Here is a 15,016-nt window from a genome sequence, read left to right as displayed (position 1 = left end):
GTTGAATAAACTTGGGTAAATATGTCAGAAACGTGTCTGGGGTACTGACGGTTTTCCTCATCTATTTAGGGATGTTTGGGTCATGTGATTCCGCCTCCTAATTTGCGAGTTTCCTGTTTCGAACATGCAGGCACAACTTAATGCAGATGTGCTGGCAGTACAATCCCAAAATGCGGCCGATGTTCCACGAGATCATCGAAATGCTGCGGGACGACCTGCACCCGTCTTTCCAGGAGGTCTCCTTCTTCTACAGCGAGGAGAACAAGGTCCCTGAGACCGAGGAGTTTGACTTGGACCTGGACAACATGGAGAGCATCCCCCTGGACCCGTCCTCGTACTCTCAGAGAGAGGAGAGCTTAAACAGAGACGGCGGGCCCTCTGTGGCCCTGAGGGGGAACTATGAGGAGCACGTCCCCTATACACACATGAACGGTGGCAAGAAAAACGGACGAATCTTATCGTTGCCCAGACCCAGCCCTTCCTAACGTTTCCTGTTGTCCGGAAAGAACTTGTTGAACTGGCCCAACCTCAACCTTCCTTCTTTTCTCCAGCAGCCCTCTCGGAATCCTTCAGAATCCTCCCAAATTTTTTTTCTTTTATCCTTGGAGAAGACCTTCTCAACACACACACATACACACACAGATCTCAGGATTTTTACTTTTTCTTCCTCATGACTGCCAAACACAGGCTAGCAAGGGATGCAAACAGCACATGGGTCTTTCTGCTATCATCCTTTTGGTTTCTTGATCTCCCCACGTTTCCAAGGACGCATTTTGTTGGAAATGGTTGAGGGAAACACACACACACACACAATAAAGAACTGTGAACACGAGGAACCTTAGACAACCACAAGGCTGCTTCTTATGCTCGACCTCTTGAAAAACGTGGCTCTCCCTTCCACTGGGCGTTTCTTCTCCTGACTCATTCTTTTTACTCAGATAGTGGCCTTTGGATATGTGGCCTATACATAAAGAGAAGTGTCTTTCTCTGCGCTCGTGTTTGTTCCCTTTTGACGACGATTACATTTCAGTTTGCAAACGGTGGGATGAGTTGATCATAGAACAAACGTCTAATCCTAGAGGAACGTTGGGTCTTTTGCTTTTGTTTTGCTTTTTTTTTTTTTTGTTTTCCTTCTTCCTTCTGGTTCTGCAGAATTCCAAAATGACACACATATTCATCGGGTGAATAGTTTTAATTTATTTGCTCTTATCATTGTTTTCTCTCTTTTCTGTGTCCTCACTTATATAGCTGAAGGATATTTAAACAGTTAAGAGTTGGACACAGGAGTTCCTCAGACTGACCAATAGCTGCTGCTTTGATATATTTTACTAGATATAGAAATATATGAATTTATATAATATATATAGTATATATGGAATATTGGTATGAAGGTACCAACATTTTATATATATAATATATGACATTGATGTTTTTTGTATATAGTTCATATTTGTAATATTTTTCATCCAAAGCTTTGTTAGTATCTAGATTTTTATTTTTTTGCCAATGTTTTTCCTTGAAATGTTTTTATTTTTATAGCCCCAGATATCCCACTAATCTGCCATCAGTGCTCTCTCCTCTTGTATTGTGACCACCTGGACGGGAAATAACTTCAACCCACTGAATCATTTCTCTTTTTGTTCTTCTTGTTGTTATTAAGCCCCCGTCGGACCCTCTGTCTGTATGAAGAGGAGCCTTTTTTTTTTTACGGCGATAACTAAAACCATCAGATAAAAGCTTTTTTAAAAAAAAAAAAGGACGGAAGAGGTCACGTGACGATTGATCACATTTTGCTCCGAGGGTGGCCCAATGAATGTACTTCCTTTTTTTTGTTTTTTTTGATGGCAACACTAGTTCCTGTATTAGTTGGAAGGTTCCGAGTGTCCTCAAGTTGGGTTGGCCTGTGTGATCCTTTTGTCCACTTAGGCAAAATTTGTCAGAATTTACAAAACTGGCCTAATCTCCAGTAAGAAGAAAGGTGCGACTTTCTCCTTTGTCTCCTTGTTAGGTTTGCCTCTGCATGTTTCTCCTACTTCCCATGCTTCCCCCAACCCTGCCTTGTTCCACTCCCACCTTCCACGCAATGGCTACAAAGTTCCAGCAGGTGGAGGAGACAGACGATCTTTTTGAGTTGAGGGCACGTGAGTGCGCCAATTATTATATTTGTATCCTTCGAGGATACATTTCATTGTTTGTTTGGTTTTTTTTTTCCAGTTTGTGTTTTTGCGATTGCAACAGCACTTGAGATCTAAATGCGGGCTAAAAACTGGATCTCCAGTTTTTGTTCACTGAATGAAGCTGTAATTGAGCAACTTCCCCACTATGCCCCAATTGTGCGTTCATCCACGTGGAGCACTTAAGAAAATCCCAAAGATATCCCGTAGTATGCTTTGTGGTTGTCTACGGCTTCCTTTTCAACTGCACGGGCTCCAGACTGATGCTTCTCGAGCGCCGGTAGTGTGAATCACCGCTTCTTGCTCATTGGTTGAGGATTTTGGAGGGTTTGATGATACATGTCAGTGTTAACATCCGCTTACCCCGTTGCAGTGCCTTAGCTATGGACGCTGCGCGATTATACTCCACCCTTTCCATTTTACAGCAGCGTGCCCTTCGTCTTCTTTGGGGAAAAAAAGGGAGGAAGTAAAAAGAAAAGGGACGCTCCTTCCGCTTGGTCTGATTGAGGTTGTTTTGCTTATTTGTTGCAGTAGAAAACCCAACGGAGCCGAGTAGAGCCGGACAGTGGAAAAGCGTCGCGGGTCCACTCGGGTCTGACTTTGTGGGATTTAGTTACCGCGATTTACTCCCATTTTTTCTCCTGCTTTCCACCTCTGCTCAACACTCAACCTTGCTTCGTTTTATCACGACATCATTTTAAAGGAGCATTATCGCTCTTAATGAATTCACCCATATCAGTCAATGAGTGTGCAACCCGACAATTATGGCCACCAATCGGGTCCTGTAGCGTTCGGAAGCTTGTCAGAATCTTTCAGAAGCCCTTCTGTTTTATACCAGTGCCTTCTCCAAAGTTGGAGTTGCGAAGCATTAGTGGGGTCGTGCGTGGAGGTAGAGCTTTGATAAATCTTGGGCTCTTGTAAATGATATGTGATGTAGTTCAGTTAAAAAGAAGGATTTGATGCATGATAGAAGCATGGTGGACTTGAGCTGCGTCACGCTAACGGTGTTTCCTAACCTTTATTGAGACAAGTTAACATTAGAAAAGGCTCACCAAACATAAATGTGACTCACGTATATCCTGTATCCCGAAAAGATGATAATTCTGTTTCGGTTGACTCAAAAATTGACTGACTCAGTGTGGGCCTGTACACACAAAGCTATTCTGTCGTATGAATGGCAACGGGGGGGATTCACGGGTTGCGGATGTCTCGCCTGTGCCATCTAGTGGAAGAACATTGAATTGTTCTGCCTGTCACTGTACATCGCTGGCATAGAGCAGAAGCACGATAGATCATCGCTAATAAAACCCAAAAAAAAAAAAACATTTTCAGACCAGTAAAGTGAAATTGGGTGAGTGGCATGACACAAGGGTTGGGAATCACTGCAGCAAAATTTGATATAGTACATAACACAGAACCGTTTGGCTTTACAAGAACTTTCAAGTCACTGTGAACGCAAGCGGCTCTGAGTTTCGTAGTATGTCGTATGAAAAGTGAGCAGAACTCTTGGACACCTCTTGTGGCATATGCAATTCCTCATCAAGATGGTGCCCGAACTTGTAGATATTTATTTTGTTACAATCATGAGCAAAGCGGTTAGCAACCAAGTGGAGCATTAAAAAAAAAAAAAAAAAGGTATTTAAAAAATTGGTGGGTGTGTGAGGGTGAAGCGATGCGGGAGTCCTGTTTGTCGTCGTTGAGGAATGCCTGCGCGTTGTTTATCGTCATTGTCGTCGTCGTCCTTGTTGTCTCTTGTCTTGGCCGAAGTCTACCTGAGTGCACGCAGAGGCGAGCGTAACATGCAATCTTTTCAAACATCGCTCACATGAGTGGCCTCCTTCTACCTTACACACATTTTGATGAATTTTCCATTAAATAGTTGATGACATTCCCCCATTTTTGTTTTTAAGCTAATGTTGTACTGGAGCTCCCTCAAAATATACTTTTCCCAAGTAAGCCTAATCGCGTGTGCTCATTGACACTAAATGGACTAAATTGGGACATTAAAACAGCGGAAATGAAATAATTTCAAGGTGGTCCCTCCCCTTTTGTGACAAAAACATGATTTTGTGTTTAGTCTGAGGGAATCTTTTGTTTTTGGACCATTGTGAGACCATAGGAAATTCTTTCACTCAACCATGAACCTTGCCTACTGCATTGGTGCAGAAGAAAAGGGGGGGGGGGGGGCATCTCAGTAGTTTGTCCCAAGACTTTAGTTCATCAGGTGTCAATGCCTCTGGTTTTCTTGTCCTTTGTGTTCCAAGTCTTCTACTGTGAATATCAAGAGAATAACAAGAACGATGTGTGGATTGGGTGTGTAGGGGTGATCGGGACAGGCTGGGTTGAAAGAAGAAGAGGAGGAGGAGAAGCAGGCAAGCCAACCGCTGCCCCCCCCCCCCACAAACTTTCTCCCATTTGGGTTGGACAAAGCAAGACTGGGACAATCCTGTGTGCCATACAAACTCAAACCAGATGTAGAAAATCTCGATTGTAACCTTTTTTTGTAGTCTCAGGGAGGCGACCTGATACTCGGAGGAGGATGAAGAGATACACCTTAGCTACCTTTTATATCAGTCGTGACTGAACAGAAAGTTCTCAGCATCCTTGCCGAAAAGGACGCGCAAAGCCCACCCTCCTCATCGAATATTCTCTTTTCACCAGGTTGACATCCTGTCTGTTTTTGGAGACAATCAGGAAAACCCTGCGCTCTCTCTGACGTCAAGCGGCTTGGACTGGCCCCTAGTGGCCGGATGGGAGAATTGCAAAGCAAACCCACCTACAATAGTGCCTTGCTTTGAACCCACTGAACCCCTTCGGGCGCACCTCCAAATATGAAACGAAGCCCTATGAAATCTGTGCAACTCAAACTGTTTATTGAGATCAAATATCATTTGGGATTATTATGACCGATTTGTACCAAAAAAGAAACAAATGGAACTTTTTGTCTGCTCTAAGCTTGCCCCATGTATGGAAAGAGAAAATGATGTATACCAGCCGATAGCTTCTTTAAGATATACAAACACTCGTAGAAAATATGTATGTCAGCACACGCAATGTGGGGATTCCCATCGTTGCTGACGTACATCCCAACATTCAGAAAAATAAGCTCATTAAGTCGCTCTTAACTGTAAATAGCAGTGGATTCCCTCCTCTTTTGCCCGGAAACATGAAAGCACTTGATTTAGGGAAGTTTGCTCTGTTCATGACCTTAAAAAAAAAAAAAAAGAAAGATATTGTTCATATCTTTTGGGTTGCAAAGTCGTCGGCAATTGACGTTACTTGGGAAGTTTAGCAAGCCTGTTGTTTGGAAATATTCACTCAGACGTTTTTTTTTCTGCGAGAATTTATGGTTATTAGGGAGTATGATTTTATTTTCAAGCTGTTTCCAAAGCATGCTTTTATATAATACTTTTAAACTGTAATAATTTGTGAAATATTTTTGTGTCACTATTGATTTATTGGCTGGTAAAAACTATAATAGATTAAATGTACATAAATTATTAATGTATTTTCAAACCTCTTAATTTAAAATCAGATTAGTAGCAATTCAAATATGGTGTTGCCTCGCTACTTTGCAGATTGGTTATTGTAGATTCACTCTATTGGGGATTTTGATTTGTGACCATAACTTAATGCTTTGCCATTTTACCTCACTATTTTGGCACATTTTCCTGCTATTTTCTTCTTTCTACGTCGGACGAGTCAAAAATTTATTTTGTTCGGGGGTTGGGGGGATGAATTTGTATGAACAAAACTCGAGACCATGAAAAAAAATCAGCTTGACCCCTACAGGGTATTTATATAAGGATGAGAATCACTTACTGGGAGGGGCTTGGAACGTATCACCTGCAAAAAGTGAGGGAACATGTAAACACACGTGTGTGTGTGGGGGGGGGGGGGGATATATATATCCCCATACACACAAACACACGTATGTTAGGGTTGTGTGTTTCTCCAACAAAAGATAAGTCAACACATATCCTCGATACATGAGGTCTGATTTGATTCAGGACTGAATTGATTAGACTGGGATTCAAATTCTCCATCGTATGGCTCAGTTCGTGAGGGTGTGATGCACTGAGTTTCTTGTCATTTGGCCTAAGAATGAACTTGTCAGTACTATAGATGTAACATTTCTTTCAAAGATGGATGTCTCCAATAAAAGATGATTTAATGCTGTACGTATTTTTGATACATTTTGAAGTGGAACGATTATGGTTCAATCTGATGCACTCGAATCTTCAATCAAAACCGTGGATACGCTTTATCTGAAAAAAAAAAAAATACAACTAGACTCGATACATTTTGTCATGTTTGGAGCCATATGGCCACAGTGTATACATGCCAGAGTTGTGCCATCAAAAATGTGTTTTCCCTCATTTGATTTCCCTTCAAGGACAAGCCAGGCAAGATGATGCTTCCTGTAAATTTCCCTGTGTTCCCACTAATTCCCATTCAAAGTGTCCAAATTTTAAAATCCCTCAAATTAATTTTGCAAGCCTGCTCATGTCATGTGTGGGTTGAGAACAAAGCATTTGTATGTATTATTATGATTGTTGTTTGAAAGAAAAAAAAGGATTACCTTTTAGAGAAAGGTTGATATATATGTGTATGTGTATACACATATTGGCTAAAATAGGGAGGGCAAACAATGACTTCTTTTTCTTACTGTAAACTTTCACTACTCTTGTACATTAGGAATTTGTTGTTCGAGTTGATATTAATTCAGTTTCGTTGTTTTCTAAATCAAGAGAATATTTTCTGTTGTCAATGACGACGCAGCCCACTACACAGGAGAAGAGCCTGTGGAAACACACGCGTACCGTACACACTTTGTGCCACCACTTCCCGAGCCCCCCACCTGCCTTCTCTCAACCCAATGCATGTTCCCAATGCGAGCCCAAGCGCATCACTGAGGCGTGTTTAGTTTGTGTCGGTTCCCCCCAATGCGAGTCCAAACGCATCACTGAGGCGTGTTTAGTTTGGGTCGTTTTTTGGGCGGGGGCTAAATAATGTGTAAACTGGACGAGACCACTGCACAAAATTTGGAAAGGGAGGAAGACGAGTGATGAAATAAGCTATGAAGATGGTTCAACCACCTTTTTTTTTTTTAACCCTTTCCCCCAAGTTGTAAAATCGGATTGCGACGGCTTCTTAAAGCGATGAATGAATTATTTATGGGGAAAAAAGTACTTGCTGATGATTTTAATTCAGATTTGTCGCATTTGTTATGGACAGATGGGTGTCTGTCCAGTGGTCTGCTCCAGTTTTACACAGCAACACAGCAGTACTTTAGTTTGAAAGTGTTGTCTCCTCGGTGCACATACGTATTGTCACTTGTAGTGGCCACCGTGTTGTGTCGTTGTTGTGCAGGTTACCTCTTTGTTGTTCATATTTGTTCATGCTGATGTGTTCGTTTTGGGGATATGTTGCGTACACATTCCTGTTGTGAGTCTGCAGCATTCAGAGTGTGTGTGTGTCTGTGTGTGTGTGTAGTCCAAACCCAGAGAGATCGCTTCCTCCCTCACACTGGATCCAAATGTGCCATTATCATTATGCATCACATATATCAACACACACACACACAGAATTACATGATGCATATTGTACAGGATCAAAAGACAAAAAATGTGCCATGACTAAATGAAACGCTTGACAATTTATTTTTTCTATGTTTTCAAAAGGAGAGCCAAGTAGTGACATGTACAGAAAATGTTGCAATGATATGAAAATACAAATCTTGCTGTGTGTAAATTATTCAACAATTAACTGTTTATATTAAAATTATTAATAAAATTATTGGAGAATGTCTTTTCTCTCACTTCTTAGCGGAGGCAGTGATGTGAGGTGTATACATTTTTTGTTGAATTTTTTTTTTTAGGTTATTTACATTTGAATTTTATTTCATGCAGTTGTCATGTTCTCATGTTCATCCTCAGTTTATTGAATAGATTCTTAGAAATGCATTTTGAACAAGTCAGCATGTGTCGTTATGTCTATAATACACGCACACACACATACAGTACATATATATATATATATATGTACTGTAGATACGATTACCTTGATAACAGAAATACAATTTTTAATATGGGTGAAATATGGGCATACATGCAAAATATGGGCTTTTAATATATTTCATTTTTCATCATACTTTTTCAATGCATGCATAAAACAATCCAGTCTTGAACAACAAAGGCCTTGAACAATCACAAAAATAACCACGAAACTGCTTAACAGCAAACTAACATTAAGTGTAAGAACTCATTTTTAGCATTTAAAAAAAAAAATCAACTCAGTCAAAATTGTAGTATTATTTATTCTGGCACTGTGTTTGTCCTGCATGTCATTCCTAATCTGCAGAAAAGGAAAAAAAAAATCATTAGGCCTACTCACGTTGAATAGGCCAGGATAAGACCTCAAGTAGAGCTAAGATCGGTCCTAAAAAATCGAGCCCGACCCGAACCGGCCCGAGCCCGATCACTTAGCTTGATTTGCAGGCCCGAGCCTGAAACAAACCCGACATTTCATATTTTATTTGTGAGGACTCAGGAGGAGGAGGGGTGATTTCTGATAACAAAGCCTGTCTTTTGTAATGAAATCTAAGTTAAACAAGACTGTCTTAACATCTTTTATATTTCTGTTTCTGAAGAGGTTACCTTAACCGACAATTTTCCATCATTGACGGATTTTTTTTAAGAGTGGACGGGGAGAATTTCAGGCCGTCCGTCATTTTGACGGGTTGAAAATTGGGCCGTAAACCACCACAGCAGTACATCCTTAAGAATCTAGCGCGGCACTTTAAGAGAGAGTAGCAGAGAGACGAGACGAACAATGACGGGTGGATACTCGTTCTTTGAATTGTCATTGCAAGAGTTTTTAGTACAGTACGTGTTGTGATGAGGCGACTTCTGTTTTTCTTTTTTGCGAACCACGGTCTCTCGTGGCCAAAACTATTCACGGCCTCGAAAAAAAAAAAAAAAAAAAAGTCAGCGAGAGAGAAGCCCACCCCAACCCGAACCCGAAGCAATGATTGACATTTTAAGGCCCGGGTCGGGCTCGGGCTCGGGCGGCCCGATCTTACCTCTAACCCCAAGTGACACTCAGTCATGTTTGCCATCTAGTGCTAAGTAGCGATATTACAACATAAAACTATACAGTGGAATCACGCTCTTGGCGGGGAATATGGACCGGCTGGCTCGCCAATTGCCAAAATCAGTTTTTTAATTGATGGGCATTGAAATGCATTGGGGGGGGGGGAAAATTAATGATACCCCCCAAGTTTATTTTTTGTTTAATTATTCTCCTTATTACCAATCAAAGGGCCACTCACCAGCACGCAGATGCAAGCTGCCAGTTGCCCATCCCTGATATAATTTGATACTTTAATATGGCAGAATTTATTTACTTGTAGTATTCAGATGGCAATGTTGACAGCTGCGTAATATAAATACATTCGTTGATACAGCAAAAACTATATGCTGTATATGCATACCGTTTTCTGGTCTACAGAGGATACTGTATTTAGGGCTTTACACTGGGACCAAATGTGAAGGGGTGGGACCTTTTATAGAGGAAAATGGCTTCCCTCTGTGCAAGCACATTTTATAGGAAGAGGGAAAGTTAAGTGTCCTGTACTTTTTGCTGGGCAAATTTTGGCTTGAAATGTTGTTTGCAGTTTTTCACTGCATTTGGTTCTGTTCTTTTTGAATGACAAGATAAGGAGTCATCGTCAGAAACGGAGAGAATTTTACTGCCAATCCTTGCTGCTCTTGACAAAAGGATGTCTGAGTCTGCCTAAACCGGAACATTCTGCTGTGACGAGCAAACGGTTGCATTTACTGTTTGAAGCCCAGTCTGGGCTGGTCTGGTCATCCAAACCCAACTGGATTGCAGGTGTTTGTCTTGACTGCACCAACTGGTCTAGATTTGGACTTGGGGTTCCCCAAGGCAAGACTGCCTTCAGAGTTAAAGGAAGAAAGGGCAATGAAGGAAAAAAACCCAGCTCTTTTTTGGCAGAATTTGTTCCCAGAGGCACCCTTCTTTGACAGGTACGTTACCAATCTCCTTGACACCCTAATGACCAAAAGGACTGAATAAATGGGTTTCATCCTCTTGACTTTTTTGATATTCTTTTGTCGACGTCAAAGTTCAGTTTCACCTGTATGGGGTTCCGATGTCCACTAGGCATACAATAGCTTGGAAACTCTTCAGAATTCTTGTCATCATTGTGTACGTTTGATCCCATTTCATTGAAACGATCTTTGTATTTAGCCCAAGGCTGGGCAAACATTTCTGTTCGATGGTCACATTTGATTTTTAAAATGGGCCGTGTAACTTATAGACATTAAAAAAAAAAAAAAGTTTTTGTCAAACAGTTTCTCTGAATAATAAAATATTTCATGCTCATTTCAAATTGTATTATAATTAACTTACCGTAATTATAATCAACCCATGAATTTAACCAAAAAAAACCTGCATAAAGCGCGTTATATTGTTTACTCGGATCTTATTTTGTCATTTACAACAAGTCACTAGAAAATAATACTGTATATACAACTGAATGAACATATTTTAGGCAACATAGAGCTAAATGAATTTATACCTATTAATCAAAATTATCAAGAGGCCGACTCTTGATAAAGTAAATGCTTGGTGGGCCAGATTAAAGGAATGAGTGGGGCCCTTTGTGGCCCCCAAAAAAACTTTTGAAGTTAAAAAGTACATCAGAGAGTTGTGAACTGTAGTTTATCATGTACACTATGTAGTCAATCAATCAATATGCCATCATAACCATGTTGCTCAATGTACAAGCGGACGTGCATGAAGCCGCAAGTTGTGTGTTCATGTGTGTGTGTGTGTGTCACACATGAGGAAATCCACCAGTGGATGAAAACAGTTTGTTGTGTCTTTGTCCAGAACGACCCAAAGAGGAAACTGCCCTGACTCAATCTCTGGCTGCCAGTCATCATCGTCAATCAGTGTGAGGACAAAGTCGGAACAGAACACCCTCGCACCTTTCAAATGGAAGTAAGTACACTTTGATGGATGCTAAAAAAGTGTGTGACCACGATGTTCTTTTATGTGTTATCTATGTTAAAGCGGTGAGGAGTCTTGGATGTGAGAATGTTTTTGTGCCTGCCCTCACTGTGGGAAAGTGCCCGGAGTTTTTCCACTCCATGTGCACACTATTCAATTTGACACTCATCCTGCGTATTACACAAGAAAGGTGGCGACCATTTAGTTGCCAGCTTAAAATTGTCTTCGATAGACACAGCTTTGTTTAAAACGTACGTACGCTGTTTTTTTTTCCTCATTACAGAATAAATAGAAAATATAATGTTTGACTGGTCCACAGCCTTTCATAAGGCACACTTCCCTTTTTCAGTTCATGTGTCATTTTACGAAAACTGCGTAATCTCTCAAGGGGGAATGACAAGTTTTCTTTTGTTTTCCCTCGTGATCCGAAGCAACTTTGAATCTTCATTGAAGAAGCACACATCAGGCAAATTGTAGGTTGAGAGTTTGATTGTATTTGGGCTGCCCAAAAGGCATTGATCAAAAAGTAAGCGCATGAGTTATTGCTACATTCTTTCAGCAATCACGATTGTGGTTTAAAGACAAGTGGTTTATGTTCTTCATCATCCATTGGTGGACAGCAGTGGTTCTCAAACTTTTTATATACCAAGTACCACCTCAAAAATATTCGGGATCACCATAAAGGCCAACAATAAAAGACAGTTGCATAGTAGGCCCACGTGTTCATTATTAATGAGACGGAGGTCAATACAGGAAGTCAATTAGGACACAATCCGAGGTGTAAACCGTAAAAATAAATAAATATATTAAAAACATGCAAAACTGCACAAATATTAGCAATATACCATAGCAAGCTCGTAAAAGGTGAACCGTCGTATTAAATGTTGAACACACAAAAAAATAAATAAAAGGAGTTTACACGTTCTCCCTGTGATGGTGCATGTTAGGTTCATTAAGACTGTAAATTGTCCATTGGTGTGAATCAGGTTTATAACTGGTTTTGCGGGGGATTTTTCATTATGGTTAATTTTTATGTCATTGATGAGTTTTTAAAAAAAATTAAATGTAGTTACTTTTAATGATTTTTTTTAGCGCACGTTTGTTTTTATTGGTGTGTGTATGTTTTAGAAAATGCTTCATTTTAGTGTAATTACTATAAGTTTTAGTATTAGTTTTTTTTTTAATTAATATGGAGTATCTGTCGAGTGCAAGATAAACGTAGTAGTTCTTGCGCCGATCGGATTGATTTGGTAACACACAGAGGCTGAAATCTGATTGGATGAAAAATCCAACTGCCACACCAGAGGCAATGCAGCCGGGAGAAACACTAGCAAATGAGGAGAATAGACCGTGTATTGATGCAATTTCGTGGCAGAAATATTAGAATTAGGTGATCATAAATGGTAACTGCTTCCAATACTGTTTAGGCCAGCAGAAAAGGCCTTGCTGGCTCTGCCAATCTTGACTTTTTTTTTTTTTAATCCAGCCTCTTTTATTGGATGTTATTAGTTTGAGGTAATCCCTGAGAGCAGCAGCAAACCCACTCCTGCTCTCCTCCCCTCACGTTCACTCCTCCTCTTCTTCTGCCTCCCCCTCCTCTTCCTCAGCTGCCGGTACCACAGCAGCAGCAGCAGCAGCAGCAGCAGCAGCAACAGCAACAGCAGCAGCGTGCCACAGTTCCAGCTGACCTCCACAGCGCTGCTGGCATGGCGGACGCTCCACTCAACAACTCCTGGCCCTCCTTCTCCAAGCTCTGGATGAAAAGGTGGTCCTTCAAGAGAGGTATGTGTCCAACTTTGCGGCATTTTCTTTTCGACTGACTTTTTGGGACCTTGCAAGTCTCGAGGTTGGCTGAACTTAGTCCAATCAATTACCATCAATTTTGCATGGAAACACATTCATTTGAGGACAAGCAAGGCCTATTCTCGTGTCATTGTTGAATGGGCGGCAGTTGTGCGCATTATGTTAGCATTGGGGCAATATGGCGGAGCAGAAACAAACAGGAAGTGTTCAATGTGCATCCAGGCACGAGGTAGAACATCAAAGCTGTTTTGAGAGCTCACATGAGTTTTCAGGTTGTATCTTACACACACACACACACACGCACACACACACACACACACACACACACACACACACACACACAAAACCACAATTTGAAATGTCAGCCACTATGACATTACCCATTCTAGCACAGGTGGCAAATCAAAGGCCCATGGGCCAGATGTGCGGGCCACATAGTTGTATGTGGCCCGCAAAGGCAAGGCAGGCAAGCAAGGCAAATTTATTTGTATTGCACAATTCAACAGCAACCCCCCCCCCCCCCCCGCCAAAGGTAAACAAGGAAAAAAGAAACAAAGACCTTAAAATATTGCAATGAAGTTGATTTCTGCTTCAACGCTGATCTATTGGTTCAACCATCAGATCATCTAATTAAAAGCAAACATGAACAAATGGGTTTTTAACCTTGATTTAAAGAAACTCAATTGTCTTGCCTGATGAACACTCTTCTCGGAGTTTGTTGCACATATGCGGGGCATAGAAGCTGAATGCTGCTTCTCCATATTTAGTTCAGACTCTCGGGACAGAGCATAGACCGGTCTCTGTTGTTCTCAGAGTTCTCTGTTGTTTCCATTCAATGAGCGTTAGGTGCTAAAAGTTGCAAGCCAGTGTAATGACCGGGATGATATGATCCATTTATATGGTTTGAGTTAGGACTCGAGCAGCAGCGTTTTGAATTAATTGCAGATGTTTGATGGATTTTTTCTTTTCTTCATAAAGGTCGTGTAACTATAATCAAGCCTATTGAAGATAAATGCATGGATGAGTTTGGTCAGGACCTGCTGAGATATCAACTTTTCTCTGCAATTATTCGAAAATGTTTTTGTTTTTTTAATGTTTGGTTTTTACGTTTAAAATATCATTTGAATGGCAACCACAATATAAATAAGATCAGACACTCAGCAATGGCTGCTTTAACGATAACTGATGAGTGCCCAACAAGTTGAATCGGGATGAGAACGTTTGCCATCATGTGGTTATAATGAAGACGCAAAGTAAAATGACATTTCAAGAAAACACTTCGGTGGCGGTAGCCATGATGTGATCATGTTTTAATCACAGGACGACCATCAAAAGTTCCTCTTGTGATTGTCATGCTGCTCGGCACACCGATGACCGTTCAGCTGCCTGTTTCCCTTTTGTTCTTTTGCTCTTTTTTAAAATTTTATTTTATTGTGGTTGCTTTTACCATTGTTTGTTGTTGTAATTTGAATTATTTATCCATTTCTTACAGTAGGTTTTTAACTACACCTGGAATGCAGTATAGGTACTGTTTTTGTTCTTAATCATTCACTGGCGATTTAATTCTGCAGCTTTCAGATTCCGAGATGAATAAAACGCAAGTAATGTGAGTCATTTATTCTTTCTGTGCGGCCCGATACCAGATGACAGATGGACCGGTACCAGTCCGCGGCCCAGAGGTTGAGGACCGGTACTTTATATAACTAAGGGTTGTGTTCAGTTCAATGAATATTTCCAAGCTCAATAATGAGCATTTTCTGTTCCGGACTTCAATGTTCATTTTCAGGTAAAACAAAGGAGAAAAGCAAATAATTTTGTCCAAGTTTTATTAGTTGCAAAATCCAGTGTGACATCCAGCACCATATTGTGAGACAACTTACCCGATGGTGGGGCAACATGTCACACGCTCATACTCTCGATTTGATTGTCCGGTACTGACACAAAATAAGAGTGACATGAATATAAAATATTTCCCTGAGACTTTGGTCTTTCATCGGGTA

The 15,016-nt window shown here is 40.8% G+C and overlaps 2 protein-coding genes across 3 annotated transcripts in view; both read left to right on the top strand.

Annotated features, from left to right (window-relative positions):
• Positions 1-7,985, top strand: part of insrb (insulin receptor b) — a 69,563-nt gene extending 61,578 nt beyond the window's left edge. Inside the window, exon 23 of the mRNA XM_086116235.1 lies at positions 131-7,985. Coding sequence (XP_085972361.1) covers positions 131-485 — 355 coding nt within the window. The 3' untranslated portion in view covers positions 486-7,985. The remainder of the gene's footprint in view (positions 1-130) is intronic.
• A 4,867-nt stretch (positions 7,986-12,852) lies between these two features.
• The window catches only part of arhgef18b (rho/rac guanine nucleotide exchange factor (GEF) 18b), a 47,022-nt gene continuing 44,858 nt past the window's right edge, over positions 12,853-15,016 (top strand). Inside the window, exon 1 of one of the 2 annotated variants that reach the window (XM_086116008.1) lies at positions 12,853-12,995. In XM_086116008.1, the coding sequence (XP_085972134.1) occupies positions 12,920-12,995 (76 nt within the window). In that variant the 5' untranslated portion in view covers positions 12,853-12,919. The remainder of the gene's footprint in view (positions 12,996-15,016) is intronic. The other variant, XM_086116009.1, reaches the window with a different exon arrangement.

This window comes from Hippocampus guttulatus, chromosome 7, assembly GCF_054856545.1.
Source record: "Hippocampus guttulatus isolate MCC_2025c chromosome 7, RoL_Hgut_1.0, whole genome shotgun sequence".
NCBI lineage: Eukaryota > Metazoa > Chordata > Actinopteri > Syngnathiformes > Syngnathidae > Hippocampus > Hippocampus guttulatus.
This window is presented reverse-complemented; position numbering and strand designations above follow the sequence as displayed.